General features: G+C 43.7%; 1 protein-coding gene across 2 annotated transcripts in view; it reads right to left on the bottom strand.

Moving 5' to 3' along the window:
* The window catches only part of SLC19A2 (solute carrier family 19 member 2), a 33,577-nt gene extending 16,944 nt beyond the window's left edge, over positions 1-16,633 (bottom strand). The window contains exons 1-2 of one of the 2 annotated variants that reach the window (XR_002787015.2): positions 16,264-16,633; positions 6,663-7,265 (exon numbers count right to left, since the gene is read on the bottom strand). Coding sequence is in view for 1 of the 2 variants with exons in the window: in XM_003414882.4 (XP_003414930.1) it covers positions 6,663-7,265; positions 16,264-16,464 (804 nt within the window). In the remaining variant the exon portion in view is untranslated. The remainder of the gene's footprint in view (positions 1-6,662; positions 7,266-16,263) is intronic. The other variant, XM_003414882.4, reaches the window with a different exon arrangement.
* Between the last annotated feature and the right edge of the window lie 539 nt (positions 16,634-17,172).

Here is a 17,172-nt window from a genome sequence, read left to right as displayed (position 1 = left end):
CAAAATTACTCCATGAAGTGCATATTATAGTCTCTCTTATAGGAACAGGATTCACACATGGATACACACACAGAATGCTTGCTAACGGTAAAAGGTGTCGGTCTACCAGAAAGTATTTCCATTGTAGCAGGTATCATTTACTAACGCCAGGCCCTGTGTTAAAGAGGTGCTTTAATTTACATAATTTCTAATAGAGTAACAACTCAGAACCAATCAGATCCGGCTATACACCAAGCACATAATGACTCCATTTCCCTGTTTGTGAAAACAGTCACTGGCTTTGGTGTCTCCAGCAGCAACAGCTCCGCTTGTCCCAAAGCAACAGGCTCTTTCCGGAAAGGACTCACAAGGCGGCTTGGGGACTGGCTACTGCTTTGACTCCTCCTACTTCATTTTTCCTTTTTAGAAAATCAACGTAATACCACTCACCTACCTACTCTTCTTTACCATAATTACCACAATCACAATACTTACAGGCTTTGTCAACTTAAATGGCCCCGTGATCCCCAATATCCGTATACTGACTTTCTTTCAAGCTTGCAAAAGACAAAGCAGCAGCATTTTAGGGCCAGTTAGTACTGCTGCCAAGCAGTACTGTCTTCCTGCCACAGCGTCAGCAGCGGAGCCAAGGATAATTCTGACCACACTGTAGCTAACATGGGGCTCTGGGAGCAAAAGGTCAGCAGTTCAAATCCACCAGCCGCTCCTTGGAAACCACATGGGGGCAGTTCTACTCTGTCCTCTAGGGTCACTGTGAGTAGGAATCTACTTGACCGCAATGGGTTTCTCAGGTAGCCAACAAGACAGCCCTGACAACGTTGTCACCCTAGTGGAAGACTTTACGGAGCAACATATAAAGAGAAGTGGATCTCATAAATACCTATTAAATTATGCTTAGACTAGGAGTACATCTGTAGAATTGTACACAAGTCACTAATCTATGACCCCAACATCCTTATCTCCAAAATGAGAGGGCTAAGGAGACCTCAAGTTCCCTCTAACGTTCAGGTGCTTTGATTGTTCCATAAACTGTGGTTAGAACCACTTCTAACTCTAAAATTTTACAATTCTTCAGTATGTGAAATACCTGCATTACCAGGGCTGGATTAAGGCTGCTGAGGGCCCTATACACTGTTAATCTGTGGTGCCCCCTCCTCTGCTTACTCATGCATTTGAACCGGATATGTTATACAGACACACAGGTATATATACGTGTTTGTGGATGTGTCTTAGCTATCCATGATGTAACTTCTTTGTAAATGTGGTTATATTAGCAACTGAACACAAAAGTGGCCTACACCATTTGAGCAGAATGAGATGAACTGGATTATAAGATTTTTAGTGGATGCGGGGTACTAAGACTTTTACTATACACCACATTTTATACAAAAAGAATATTCCACATGTTCTACAACAAAGAAAATGAGTCCGTGATTTTAGTTGTTCCAACAATCAATGTAAAATTCTGTTGATCTCCACAACGAAAAACAGACTTTCACCAATTCTGCTTTAAATGGGTCATACTTCAATTTTGATGCTTGTTTCATAATAAATGCTATAACTGGCTGCTGTTGTTGTTAGGTGTCATTGAGTCAGTTCCAACTCATAGTGACCCTACATACAACAGAACAAAACACTGCCCAGTCCTGCGCCATCCTCACAAATGTTGCTATGTCTGAGCCCACTGTTGCAGCGACTGTGTCAATCCATCTCATCGAAAGTCTTCATCATTTTTGCTGACCTCTACCTAACCAAACATGATGTCCTTCTCCAGGGACTGGTCCCTCCTAATAACATGTCCAAGGAGCACTGTGGCTATATGTCTTCCAAGACAGACTCGTTCGTTCTTCTGGCACTCCATGAAATATTCAATATTCTTCACCAACACCATAATTCAAAGGCATCAATTCTTCTTTGGTCTTCTTTATTTACAGTCCAGCTTTCATATGCATATGAAGCAACTGGCTCGAGTCAGGCACAGCTGAGTCCTCAAAATGACATCTTTGTTTTGCAACCCTTTAAAGAGGTCTTTTGCGGAAGATTTGCCCAATGCAATACATTGTTTGAATTCCTGACTGCTACTTCCATGGGCGTTGATTACAGATCCAAGTAAAATGAAATCCTTGACAATTTCAGTCTTTTCTCCGTTTATCACGATGTTGCTTATTGGTCCAGTTGTGAGGATTTTTGTTTTATGTTGAGGTGTAATCCGTACTGAAGGCTGTGGTCTTTGATCTTCATCAGTTAAGTGCTTCAAGTCTTCTTCACCTTCAGCAAACAAGGTTGTGTCATCTGCGTATCAAAGGATGTTAATGAGTCTTCCACCAATCTTGATGCCCGTTTCTCTTCCTATAATTCAGCTTCTCCAATTATTTGCTCGGCATCCAACCTGAAGGGCTCATCTTCCGCCACTATATTGGACAGTGTTCTGCTGCTGTTCATAAGGTTTTCACTGGCCAATTTTTTCAGAAGTGGGCCACCAGGTCCTTCTTCCTCGTCTGTCTCAGTCTGGAAGCTCTGCTAAAACCTGTCCACCATGGGTGGCCCTGCTGGTATTTGAAATAATGCTGGCATAGCTTCCAGCATCACAGCAACACACAAGCTACCACAGTATGACAAACTGACAAAAATGTGGTGGAAATGCTATAAATGAACAAATGAAAAGATGTCATAAAAGAAAATTTGATGATCAGAAAACAAATATTACAACTAATTACTATATTTTAGATAGATCATTCATCTCTAATGTGTTATAATTAAAAACATTTCTTTCTATTCTTATGTGGAATTACTATATTTTAGATAGATCATTCATCTCTAATGTGTTATAATTAAAAACATTTCTTTCTATTCTTATGTGGCTGATGAGAGAGAACTGAATGTGAGGTTATACCTGATCAGTCCAAAATTAAAATATAACTGTTAATGTAAAAAAATTTATAAAATGTTCCTTTTATTTCTTTGTGGAATTGTTCAACTCCTATATTTGGAGATATGTACATAATTAATAAAGCAATAGCACCACTTCTAGATAAGCAAGTTTATTTTATGGGTCACAACAATATCAATCAATTCTTAAAAGAAGTCAGTGTGATGGAAAATGGAAAATATATTTACATAATTTTTATTATCTAACTATTCATTTATTTCCTCAAGGAATTGTTCAATTTCCTTACACAGAGATATGTAAATATTATGGTAAAATGTAAATGTAATGTTCTGATAAATGTCCTTTGTTGTTTTCTTGGAAGACAAATTTAGAAACACTCATTGTTGCAAAACAGAAACATATTTTGCACAATAAATACTGAATTCTGCATCCTCTCAATGCAGCATATATACAGTCATATCAAGCACTGTATCCTGTGGTGCATCAGACAATAAAAAATGAACTCACTTGATACATAAAGTGAAACTATGTGTTAGATAATTTTTAATTTTTCCAGTGTGTTTTGGACATTTGCTATGTTAATATCTCAAATTATTACTCATGTTAGTATTACATTAAATGTATGCTAGATTGCATCTGCATGTATGCCAAACATATTTTAAAGTTAAAATTATAATTATTATTTACAAAATTTAGGACATAACTCTGCACATAAATCCTAAACAGTTAAAAAGTAACTTGATTGAATTTACTGCAGTGGTCATTGGAGTTCTCTCGCTTTTGCGCGTTATCTGGAACTGAAGTTCCCATTGGCTGTTTATCAGGATGTATGCCAGCGCATGCCCTGTGTTTACATCACGGCCAAGAGCATTGCTGGCCGTCCTGGCTGGAGCTGCTGGATTAGCATATGTGGATATATAAGACTGTTCTCTCAAAATGGATTAGAGACCTGTTATCTATTAATATAATCCATCCTTGCCCAGTAACTGCTTATGTTGGATCCATTGCATACTGGATGAATGCAGCAAGAGTTAGACTCGACAGCCCACCCCCACCTCTTGTTTATTTGAAATAAACAATATACTCCAGAGAGACCCACTAAGACAAGGAGTTTCAATGACATGGGAGGGAATCATAGGAGACATGTCGACAAAGGTGTGGAAGTGGTAGGGCCTCACAGTTTAAACGACTTTGTGCATGGGCACCCTGGTGACCCTGCATGAACTTTATTTCCAGCCAGCACATTTTCAGGCACTGGAGCTGGTATCGGTTTCACTCAGTACCCTGTCAGTTCCCTTTTTACTGCTGCGCTTGTTCTTCCTTGTATCCTATCTGCTTGACATCTATAGGTGTCTGCTTTGGACAGCTGGTGCCCCAATTCTGTTGATGCCCTAAACAGGTGCTTACTTTGCTTATTGGGTAATCGGTCCCTGGGCATTACATATATGTATAAACAACAAATTTACAGTTGGTCTAAGACAGAGCTTTGTAAACTATGGTTCATAATTATAGTTTTATTAAACCAAAAAAAACAAACAAACCCATTGCCGTCGAGTTGATTCCCACTCATAGTGACCCTACAGAACAGAGTAGAACTACCCCATAGGATTTCCGAGGAGCAGCTGCTGAATTTGAACTGCTGACCTTTTAGCAGCCTGATCTCTGATAGTAACCTGCATTCTAAAAAAAAAAAATGGGATAGACCGTCTTAGGATAAAGTACTATGTTGTAAAACTTCTGTTTCAGTCATAAGCAAAATAAACACATACCTATATGTACTGAAGCCCTGGTGGCGCAGTGGTTAAGAGTTTGGCTGCAACCAAAAGGTCAGCAGTTCAAATCCACCGCTCCTTGGAAACCCTATGGGGCACTTCTACTCTATCCTAGACGGTCGCTATGAGTTGGAATCGACTCATCGGCAATGGGTTGGGTTTATATATGTACTCCTTACTATGTAAAATATATTTCTTATTATGGGTCATGTTCATGTCTCATGGCCAAGAGCATTGCTGGCTTTCCTGGCTGGAGCTGCTGGATTAGCAATATGTGGATATATAAGACGGTTCTCTCAAAATGGATTAGAGGCCTGTTTTCTACTAATATAATCCATCCTTGCCCAGTAACTGCCATGGGTTGGGTTTATATCGTACTCTTTACTATGTAAAATATATATTTCTTACTATGGGTCATGTTCAAAATGCCTGAAAATCACTGGTCTATGAAAGTCTTTAGAACTATCACCAATATGTTAATATTTAAAATTTATACATATGCATGTGTATATGTATTTTTTTGTTAGCTAAAGCCATAACAACACATTTGAAACAGATCAAAAGGGTCCTGAGTTTTTCTATCACATGAAAGCTATTAAACGATTATACTTCCCTTTCCCACTCCATCAACCCTCTGTTGGCTCCCAGCATCATCGAACACAGTATGAGGGAACAAGCATTTCATTGCTCACCTATCCCTGCTCATTCTGACCAAAGTATCCTCAGGTGCCTGGTAATCAAGGTGAGTTTCATGATGAGGATCGCCCAGGTTATAGGGATGGATCTTTGGGATGATAACTTAAATTTTAACCAGTAGCCAGAGGTGAGGAAGAGCCCTGGTGACACGGTGGTTAAAGCGCTTGGCTGCTAACCAAAGGGTCGGCGTTCTAACCCACCAGACACTCCGTGGGAAAAAGATGTGACAGTCTGCTTCCGTAAAGATTTATAGCATTAAAAACCCCATGGTACAGGTCTAGCCTGTCCTATAGGGTCGCTGTGAGTCGGAATGGGTTTGGTTTTGGTTTAACCAGAGGTGAAGGCTATGGGCAGTCAAAAAAAAAAAAAAAAAACCCATTGCCATTGAAAGGAAACGTTAAATGCCAAGTTGAAACATTCTATTCACGGTGGCTCTTTATCCTCACCCAGCCTACAAAGCTTATGAAGCTTTATGTCTGATTGAGCCCACCTGCAAAATTGCAATGTTAATAGGCTTATTTCCAAATATGTCCCAGGAAAACTGAGACTAATTCAACAAAGTTAGAATGAATCTTGCCACTCACAGCTATGATCTGGTAGAAAGAAAAAAAAAATTTAAGAAGGTGGGAGCTGCGGCGGGGGGGAGGCGGTAATTAGCCTTCCTGGCTAGAAAGAATAGAGGGATAAATTATTATGATACTATATCCCTTTCTTTTAAGAAGCAACTTCACAGTCACACTTTTAATATTTATTCCATCATTATCTTAAACGTTTCTCTTGTGATTCTTTTCCTCTGTATTACTCATTACCACTTCTTCAAACGGTCATTTCAGAATAGATACCCGGTATCACTTCCAGCACAGAAGAGGGACATAACCTCCTATCCTTAGATACTCTGGACGCTGATTCAGAAACTTGAAGAATATATTCATCATTTATTGGAATCATTTCACCTATTCGTTTAGGGAAAATTTTTTGAGTGCTTTCTTTACATACCAAGCACCGGGGATATAAAGAGGAAGACAAAGTCCCTGTCATTGAAGAACTCTCTGATATGAGCGCTATATTATTTCACGGGCCTGACTTTGGAGGTCACTCACTCCAGGGGAACATATACTTGGTATTCCCAAAATAAAACAACCCTTTCCAGAATAAACAAATGAAGGAATGAATGAACCAACTCAGGATAAAGCCTGAATACAAATGGATACAAGGTCTAGCAAGAGGGACTGCTTTTCCATTATTGGTCCAGTCCCCAGAGTAGCAACTAAGTACTCACCCAAGACATTTAATGTTGAACTTACCGGTTCCTCCGTGGGAGGCTCTGCCATATTTAAAGGGATTTTTGACTCAAGATCTTCCCACCCAGGAAGGCGGTTAGCAGCTGAGGTGTCAGGAACAATGCCACCATTTTGTACCTTGATGCCATTCACAGCCTGGCAGGTGGATGGAACGTGGTGAAAGAAAAGGCTCTTCTGTGGCATGGGCAGAAACCAGGCCACAGCAAAAGCCACAGAAACACAGGTGAGAGAGATGACGTTCAGGCTGAACAGGGACCAGCCTGCCACTGAGACAAGGATTTGCCCCAGGACAGAACCTACTGTGAAGCCCACCAAGGTGGCACTTCGGCAGTAACTTGTGACTTTCTGGTACATGCCCAGGTCTACCACACTGTAAATATAAGAGTAATAGGCAATTTCAGTGGCTGTGGCAACGCCATAGAAGAATTCTAAGAACTGAATGGCCAGCAGTCCCTGGGCGTAGAGCAGCATGAACCATGTGACGATAAGGCTGAGTCCCTGCAGCAGAACAACAGGTTTATAACGGAGGTAGTCTGTGGCAAGGAACACGGGAAACAGCAGCACCAGGTAAGAGTAAGTCCATACTGGATAAATTTCATTGAAGACCTGGTAGAAAGAGAAGAACAAAAAGCTATTAGTGCCATCAAATGGAATATTCGTAACAATTTATTCTTATAAATCAACCTCATCCTAATCAACCAAAGAACCCTTGACAACAGGAATGGCAGTTCTAATAATTATTTGTAATATCCTTCTCCTCACCCACCACCACCATCCCTAATAAAATCCTTCCCACTCACCAAAGCCTAGTTCAAGGGCTTCTTCATCCGAGAAGACTCTGCTGGACCTGACAGTATTTGTATTACAACATTTACAGCTCTCTACTGATATTTCTTTGTTTTTGTCTGTTATGTATTGAACTCGTCCCTCCAAAATGTGTGTCAACTTGGCTGGTCCACGATTCCCAGTACTGTGTGATTGTCCACCATGTTGTCATCTGATGTGATTTTCCTGCGTGTTGTAAATTCTACTTCTATGATGTTAATGAGGTGGGATTAGCGGCAGTTATGTTAATGAAGCAGGACTCAATCTGCAAGATTAGGTTGTGTTTTAAGTTACTCTCTTTTGATATATAAAAGACAGAATCGAGCAGAGAGTCATGGGAACCTCATGCCACCAAGAAAGAACCACTGGGAGCACAGCACATGAGTTGGACCTCCTCGACTGGGGAAGATTGATGATAAGGACCTTCCCCCAGAGCTGACAAAGACAGAAAGCCTTCCCCTGGAGCTGCCACCCTGCATTTGGACTTCTAGCCTCCTAGATTGTGAGAGAATAAATTTCTCTTTGTTAAAACTTCCACTTGTGGTATTTCTGTTACAGTATCACTAGATAACTAAGACAGTGTCAGACTCCCCAGATACCTCATAGCACTGCTCCTCAACCCCGGCTGCATATCTCCCAGGGAACTTTTAAGTAATATTGATGGCCATCCATAAGCCAGACTTTAATATGAGCCAGGGTTGAGAACCACTGCCTTACAGGTTTGTAAGGGTGGACCCCATGTTCATATATATAACCCATCTAATAGCCAGTATACTTTCTGGAAGATACTAGGCTCAATGATTGAATCAGCATCAAGTAATTCTTACTTCTAGCCACAGGTTAGGGAGCCTGATCCTACCATTTGGTTCGGTTTCTCGGATTTCAGTTTTTGTTTCTTTCGGGTTAAGGAGAAGGTAACCCTACCCACTGCCGTTGAGTCTGTTCCAACTCATACAGACGCTACAGGGTTTCCAAGGCTATAATCTTTATGGAAGCAGACTGCCACATCTTTTTCCCACGGAGCCCCTGGTGGTTTCGAACCACTGATCTTTCGGTTAGCAGGCAACTGCTGCAACCACTGCGCCAACAGGGGGCCTGTAAAAGAATAGGTAAAGAAGATAGAAAATCTTTCCTACTGTCTTGACAGGATAACTATCTCTGGATGGTAGGATTGTAGGCAATTTGTATGTCCCTTTCACTTTTCCTTAATATGAAAAAAATAACAGGAGTTTTTTCTATTTTTTAATGCATATTTTTTCAGTTATATAGTGCTATGGCTGCTAACCAAAGGGTTGGCAGTTCAAATTCACCAGGCGCTCCTTGGGAACTCTACGGGGCAGTTCTACTCTGTCCTATAGGGTCGCTATAAGTCGGAATCGACTCGACGGCACTGGGTTTTTTATAGTAGAAATAACTTTTAATATAAGCTTGAAATCAGGAAATCCCCAGCTGGAATTTCAGTTCTATTATCTGCTAGCTGTGTGGTTACAGGCAAGTTTCTTCAGTTTCCCTTAACCTCAATCTTCATCATTAGTAAATGAGGGATATGACCTACCTCATAGGGTTATTTGTTATAAAGATTAAATGAGAGAACGCATGTAAATCACTTACCATGCTTTATTTATTTACAGGTCTGAAAACTAGAGGACAGACGCTGAAACATACCACCTGGTGCAACGTGAATAACTACATTAACTGGACTGTCAACCCCATTCTTCCAGAAACAATCACAGAAGACATTCCCTCTTCTTACACCTACCCAGTGTCCAGCAAGGTCCTGACAGCTTAGGTAACATAGTTTTTTAAAGGATCATTTTAAAGCCAGGATCAGTGGCCCCAGTTTTTAAGTGCTTTCTGAAATGTAGTATTTAACAGACTAAATGCTCTGGACAGAACAGACTAATCCTGGACTTTGACAATCTGAGATGAAGGGTAACTTTCTCTTTAGCTCTCACGTATACCTCAGTTGATCCCAGCGGAAATGGGCTAATTTTTCCAGTGTTGTAGAGAAATAATAAAGTAAATAAGTACTATGAAACTTTTGCCAGTTTAGAGCACAACTATAAAATAAAACGCAATCCCCATTTTCTGAAATACACTCCAGACTTGATTTCTGACTGGGCAAATATCCGAAGTGATTTGTTTAAATAGCCTTGTCTTCCTGAATTTTGGTCTAATTCACATTTGTACATCAGTTAGCAACCTCCACGTGATCAGGAAATTTTGTTGCCCTTTTCTGTAATATGAGGAACAGAGTACACTTGGCTGGCATGATCACAGTCTAAGGCTCCTCTCAGCACAAAACTGAAGGAGCAAGGTAACCTTGAGATAAAACCAGTGAAGAGTGAAGGGTTCCCAGCTAACAGCTTCCCACTCCTTTTGTCTACAGTTTTGCAGAAACTTTCCTTCAGTTTTCTTATGTTTGAAAACTGCCTCCTGTTTGATTCAGCATGTTTCTTCACTTCACATTTTCCCCAGTATGTTTTTTGCCAAACACAGCACCATAAAGCTACTAGCCTTCAAGTCTTTCCTTTAAAAATGTCCTCTATCACTCCTCCAACATTTCATTTTCTTTTGTTTTCCATCACACCCCCTGGGACTTTTGACCTTGAGTCCAGTAATATTGTCTGTACTTGGACATTTTATATACTTTTCAAAAATGCTGTTAGTTGTCATCAATAGAGGAATGGATAAACAAACTATGGTACATATACACAATGGAGCACTATGCAACGATAAAGAACAGTGATGGATCTACAAAGCAGCTCCGACATGGATGAATCTGGAAAGTATTATACTGAGTGAAACAAGTCATTCACGAAAGGACAAATATTGTATGAGACCACTACTGTAAAAACTCATGAAAAGGTTTACACACAAGAAGAAACAATCTTTGATGGTTATGGGGGGGGTGGGGATGGAAAAACACTTCATAGGTAAGTGGGAACTTTGGTGAAGGGTAAGGCAGTACACAATTCTGGGGGAGCCAGCACAACCTGTACAAGCCAAGGTCATGGCAGCTCCATAGACACATCCAGACTCCCTGAGGGACTGAACTGCCGGGCTGAGGGCTGTGGGGACCATGGTCTCGGGGAACATCTAGCTCAACTGGCATAACATAGTTATAAAGAAAATGTTTTACGTTCTACTTTGGTGAGTAGTGTCTGGGGTCTTAAAAGACTGTGAGCGGCCATCTAAGATACTCCACCGGTCTCACCCCTTCAGAAGCATGAGAGAATGAAGAAAACTAAAGATACAAGGGAAAGACTAGTCCAAAAAACTAACGGACTACAACTACTATGGCCTTCACCAGACTGAGTCCAGTACAACTAGCTGGTGACCGGCTACCACTGACTGCTCTGACAGGGATCACAATAGAGGGTCCCAGACAGAGCTGGAGAAAAATGTAGAAAATCCTAACTCACAAAAAAAGAGCAGGCTTACTGGCCTGACAGAGACTAGAGAAACCCTGAGAGTATGGCCCGTGGACACCCTTTTGGCTCAATAATGAGGTCACTCCTGATGTTTACCCTCCATTCAAAGATCAGACAAGCCTGTAAAACAAAACAAGACTAAAGGGGCATACCAGCCCAGGGGCAAGGACTAGAAGGCAGGATGGACAGGAAAGCTGGTAATAGGGAACCCAAGGTCAAGAAAGCAGAGTGTTGACATGTTATGGGGTTGTTAACCAATGTCATAATATGTGCACTGTTTAATGACAAGGTAGTTTATTCCATAAACCTTCACCTAAAATTAAAAAAAAAAAAAATTGTTAGCTGCCATCAAGGCAGCCCTGACTCATGGCAACCCCGTGTTTCACAGTAGAGTGCTCCATAGAGTTTTCTTGGCTGTAAGCCTTACAGAATCAGTTCACCAGGCCTCTCTTCCACAGAGCCACTGGGTGGGTTTGAACTGTCAACCTCTAGGCTAGCAGCTGACTACAAACTGCTTGTGCCACTCAGCCTCCTTCAGTTGCCCCAAGATGATTACCTGCCAAGTTTACATTGTTTAAACCCCATCCTCTTAACTATCAATTTAAAATGTCTATAATTACAAGTCTAATTCTACTCCTAGCACAAAATCACAACTTAGATAATGAAAACAAGGGAAAGTAACGCAGTCAGCCTTGCAGTGCCAACTAAAAACAAAAGTAAAGGCAAGTGGGAGAAAAGACCAGACAAATTCTCTTTCATTTACTATAAGTAAGAGACTTTCATCCTTTCCCATAATGGGTATCAATCTAAGGTGAATGTCCCTTTAATACGATTATCAGCATTGTAACAGCAAACCTCTACTGATGTGCAAGGAAGCCTGGTGGTGCACTGCGCTGCTAAGTGAAAGGTTGGCGGTTCAAACTCACCTGGCCACTCCAGGGGAGAAAGCCACTCTAGGCTGTCATCTACTCCTGTAAAGATTACAGCCTATAAAACCCTAAGGGGCAGTTCTACTCTGTCACATGGGGTCACCATAGTTGAAAATCGACTTGACGGCACCCAACACCAAACTGCCGTGCTACACGCTGTGCTAAGCACTTTACCTGAATCACCTCATTTAATCCAAACAACAGCCCTATGAAGTAAATATTTATTTTTAGCACCTCCGTTTTACAACTGAGGAAACTTGGGCTTAAAGAAAGGTTAAATAAGCTGTCCAAAGTTATCACATCTAGTAACTGGCAGAGGAAGAATCTGAAATTACGACTCTACCACACTAAAACGCCTCCTTTCTTCTAACAGGAAGGTTTTACTGATCACTACTATGTTCCAGGGTCACTTTTAATGGCTGCAGCAGCTTTTGCAATCTTCACTAAGGTGCTTTTATAGGGCACTTTCCCTGGGTAGCACAAACAGTTCGTGTTCTACTACCAATGGAAGGATGGGTGATTCAAACCCACCCAGTGGAGATCCAGAAGAAAGGGCCGGCAATCCGCTTCGGTAAAGATTACAGCCAAGAAAACCCTATGGAGGAGTTCAGTTACACTCTGTAACACATGAGGCTGTCATGAGTTGGAACTGACTTGATCGCAATGCGTTGTTTTATGAAGAGATAAGAGATACAGTCCCCACAGCTTAGCTGTCCAGTATCTAAACGCAATTCTTCCTCTTTCAATGCTCCCAAGGAGAAGACTTTTAAACCAGAAAATGGTTCTTTGATAGATACTCGAAACTTCCTACAGGCAAAAATGTACAAATTACCAACCCAAACTAAACCCACTGTCACTGAGTCGATCCTGACTCAAAGGAACCCTATAGGACAGGGTACAACTGCCCCATAGGGTTTTCAAGGCCATAAATCTTTACAGAAGCAGGCTGATACACCTCTCTCCTGCAGAACAACTGGTGGGTTTGGACTGCTGATCCTTCTGTTAGGAGCCAAGCACTTTAACCACTGGGCCAACAGGGCTCCTTGTACAATTACAGACCCTATTAATTGTCCATACCGTAATCTCTCATCTCGGGTAAAACCTGCCACGTGAGCCAAGGGAATTTACTTTATTCTAATCAAGATGCTTTTCCCAACTCTGGATCAGAGCATATTTATCTTTTCTTCTGAGATACAAAACGTCAATGGAAAACAGATGTTCAGCTTTAAGCACTTCCTCAGATTTGGACCTTACTGCAGAGCCGAGTCTCAATTAAACAAGCACTTTGTAAGCACTTATTTGCAGAACACCACTCTGAAGCTGTGTGGAGGTTAGAGAAGAAGACTAAAACGAAACCTCGGCTTCCCCAGAGTTCCCTGCCTGGTGAAGACTACATACACACACAGTGCCGCCAAGGAACAGGAACTATGAAGTTGCTTCCTTGAGATGGGTCCTGAGGATGAGACAGTTAGAGGCTAAGAGAAATTCATCAACAGACACACTTGGGCAGATTAGTCCAAGCAGAGGTCACCCCTTTAAGTGTGACTAGGAGATTAGAGACCATGCACAGAATGGATCTGTGATGACAGGATTAATGTGACTGGGGTTTGGGTCAGTGCAAAAGGGCAAAGAGAAAAAGGATGTGGTGAGAGATAAGGCTGTCAAAGAGGCAAGCGCCGAACTGTAAGGCTCTGAACGTCAGGCAGAAAACGTGGAATGTTTAGAAAAAATCAAAGAAAGGCAGTGAATATCCGTCAGACCACACACTAAAAAGATGTAAGGATAAAAAAAATGTGTTGTGAACTGACTGCTCTGACAGGCATCACAATAAAGGATTCTGGACAGAGCTAGAGAAAAATGTAGAACAAAATTCCAACTCAAAAAGAAAGACCAGACTTGCCATCCTGAAAGAGACTGGAGAAACCCTGGGAGTATGGACCCCGGACTCCCTTTCATCTCAGTAATGAGGTCACTCCCGAGGTTCACCCTTCAGCCAAAGATTGGACAGACGCACAAAACAAAACAAGACTAAAGGGGCACAGCAACCGAGGGGCAAGGACTAGAAGGCAGGAGGGAACAGGGAAGCTGGTAATAGGGAACCCGGGGTTGAGAAGGGAGAGTGTTGACATGTTGTGGGGTTGTTAACCAATGTCATACAACAACATGTGTACTAATGGTTTAATGAGAAGCCAGTTTGTTGTGTAAACCTTTCATCTAAGGTACAATTAAAAAAGGAAAAAAAACGTGTTGGGAGATAAAGAGTTCTATCTCTATTTTATTCAAAGTTTGGCTTTCAACTACTGAAATGCAGTCAAATTCTAACCTATTTCAAGACATAAAATGGTACCTGTTTTTAAAGGTAACACTTTTCTGAAATCTAAGGAAAAATCCTTTGAGAATGGAAAGAAGAAATTCTGTCTTTTTTTCTCTTTTTGTCTTCAAACTAGGATAACAAGAACTCTAAGATGATCCAACTTAGCCCTTCTGAAGTCTTCTGGTGGGAAATACAACCTTAAATACAAGTGTCATGGAACATGGCTTGGCATTCACTTTGCCTAATAATTACGTAATATTTCCGATTTCACTACACATCGCTGGAAGCAAGTACTCATTTGGGAAGGAGAGTCAGTTGTTCTATTTATTTCAATTTTTAGCTCTTCGAAACACCTAGGGTTATCTACAGGGTAAGCAGAGCCATACTGTGCACAACCAACAGATGAGTCATGATTTCGAGGGCCTCAGGGAAAAATGACACCCTTGTCCAGACCACCAGATTTCTCTTCAAACCCAGATCTCTTTCTCATCTAATCTGCAATACAGAAGTGGGCTTATGGTTTAGTTACACAACTGGCAAATATTTGCTGGGCCTGGCAGCCCTGCTGCATTTCTATGACCCCTGAACATGTCTCACGCATCCTAGGAAGCTTTCTGATAAGACAGGGCACCCGATGACACATCACTGAGCAGCATTCTGTCCAGGGCAGGTGACAAAGCAGATCACCTTCCAGGTATCAGCACTGGGAGCAGCTGCTAACCAAAAGGTCCACAGTTCAAATCCACCAAGCGCTCCTTGGAAATCCTATGGGGCAGTTCTACTCTGTCCTATAGGGCAGCTATGTTTGTTTGGGGCAGGGAGGCAGGATGGGAGGAAAAGAAGGCATAGGAAAAACCAACCAACCAAACAACAACAAAAATCCAGCAACCCAGATAATGAGTGGCCACTCAGTGAACACTAGGAAAAAGAATACCAAACATTAGCTTTCACACTTTGCTGTGTTCCAGGAAAAGGTGGTTGAATCTGATTTATTTTGGGTTTTTGGCAGCACCTGGAGATTAATTCCTTTTTCAGTTTAAGGGCAAGTGCTGGGATTGACTATACACTTTAGAGGTGAACACATTTCTAAAGCACACTATGTGCACTTCTGAAGTACTTTATTTATAAATCCTCTTCTAGGGAAAATCAATCAGCAAGAAGTTCTTGATCATCGGCTGTGTGCTCTCAATTACCCTGAGCATCACAGGAGTACCGAAGCTTTCGAAGTTCTCACCATCTAGCTGAGCAAAACTAACACCTGTGAGGCAACAACTAACAACACATGAGAAACTATAATTAAGTGACAATTAGGCATACCATCTAAGTATCTGCTTTTACCCCAGGAGATGGGACCTAAGGGGGGATGGGCAGGGTATCCTTGGGGGAAATGTCACCCAATTAAAAATAGACAAATTAAAACGATGGATTCTTGGTGTCCCTGTTACTGTCCTCACTTGACTGGGTATATCCATCCGTCAACGGCAAACAAAGTAGGGGGAAAGGGGTGCTTTCAAAAAAGCAGTACTCAGCATCTGGCTCCCTACATTCAGTCAGTCCACAAATGTTTTACCAAAACCCTACCATGTCCAAGGTACAGTTTACTGTGGTTACTTTTTTCAATCAAATAGGCCCCTCCACCTCCAACAGCCAGGAGCTGCTGGACCAGTCTGGGCAGTCAGGCCCACATTACAGCGGCAGGAGCACCTCGCCCGAGGTACAGCGCATAGGGGCTCCAGCTCCGCGCTCCGAGCCCTTTACAGAGGACGCGCCCTATAAACCCAACGGACGACAGCAAAGTATGAACTCACGCAGCGCGGAGCCGCCCTCCGGCCGGGAAGTCACAAAAGCTGGTCCAGAATGGCCGGCCGCTCCTGCTCGCACCAAGCGCCCTCCTCGCCCCCAGCTCCCCGCTCCCCACACGGCGGCCGTCGCCCCCCGCTCCCCGCTCCCCACACGGCGGCCGTAGCTCCCCGCTCCCCGCTCCCCACACGGCGGCCGTAGCTCCCCGCTCCCCGCTCCCCGCTCCCCACACGGCGGCCCGCCCGCTCCCCGTCGCCCCCCGCTCCCCGCTCCCCACACGGCGGCCCGCCGGCCCGCCCTACCTCCCTCTCCGAGAGGTTCTTTTCGGGCCCCAGCAGGTAGGGGGTCAGGAAGGGCTCGGACGGCCTGAGGCTGGCGAAGAAGCCGTAGGCGCAGAGGAGCGCGGTGGGCAAGAACCAGCACTCGCGGGGGACCCGAGCCGTGCGCAGGAGCATGGTGGCCGCCGCCGCCGCCCGCCGGGACACCGGGCCCGGCACATCCATCCGGGGAGCGGGGGGCGAGGAACCGGCCCGGCCCCTTCCTTCTCCTCTTTTCCTCCTTCTCCAGCTAGAACGAGGTTCCACGGCTGGCCCGGCGCGGGCACCTGTAGCCGAGAGGGGCGCCTCCTGCCGGCAGGGCCCGCGCCAGCCGCCGCCTCCGATCGCAGCACCCCGGGCCTTTCTCCGCAGCGGCTCCCTCACGCGTTGCTGCCCCGCCGCGCCGCCGAAAACAAGACACGCCCCAAGGCCCACCCTCCCCATCCAACCTTCAGCCTGGTAGCCAATCACAGCGGACGCTAGCATTTTCGCTGCTCCCCATTGGTCAGTGGCTCTACGCCCCTCGCAAGATGCGAACCGGCAGCCGCGGAAGGCTGGGCCGCTGTTGTGCTTCGGCTTTGGCGCGGTGCTTGTGGGAGTCAAGTCGGAACTGAGTGGCTGGTCGCGTCGGCGCGCGCTAGTCAGGCGGCGTGCCGCGGTCCCACAGCGAGGTCGGCTGGGTCACCCTCAGTGCTGCCGCTCACCTGTTGGGAGTGCCCCACTGGGCCTCAACCGCCAGCGAAAGGAGTGCGCCGTTCCACACAGTCACTTTCTCTGACTCTTAATCACCGTTGCTCGGATTTCCACTGGCGTCCCGTTTTCCCAGAGACTTGGTGACCTTGGGGCGGGGAAATGCTAAACCTTTCCTCCAGCGGCTTTATTTCATTGCCGGTA

Source organism: Loxodonta africana, chromosome 3, assembly GCF_030014295.1.
Source record: "Loxodonta africana isolate mLoxAfr1 chromosome 3, mLoxAfr1.hap2, whole genome shotgun sequence".
NCBI classification, from domain to species: Eukaryota; Metazoa; Chordata; class Mammalia; order Proboscidea; family Elephantidae; genus Loxodonta; species Loxodonta africana.
Note: the sequence above shows the minus strand (reverse complement) of the source record. Positions and strands in the feature narration are given on the sequence as shown.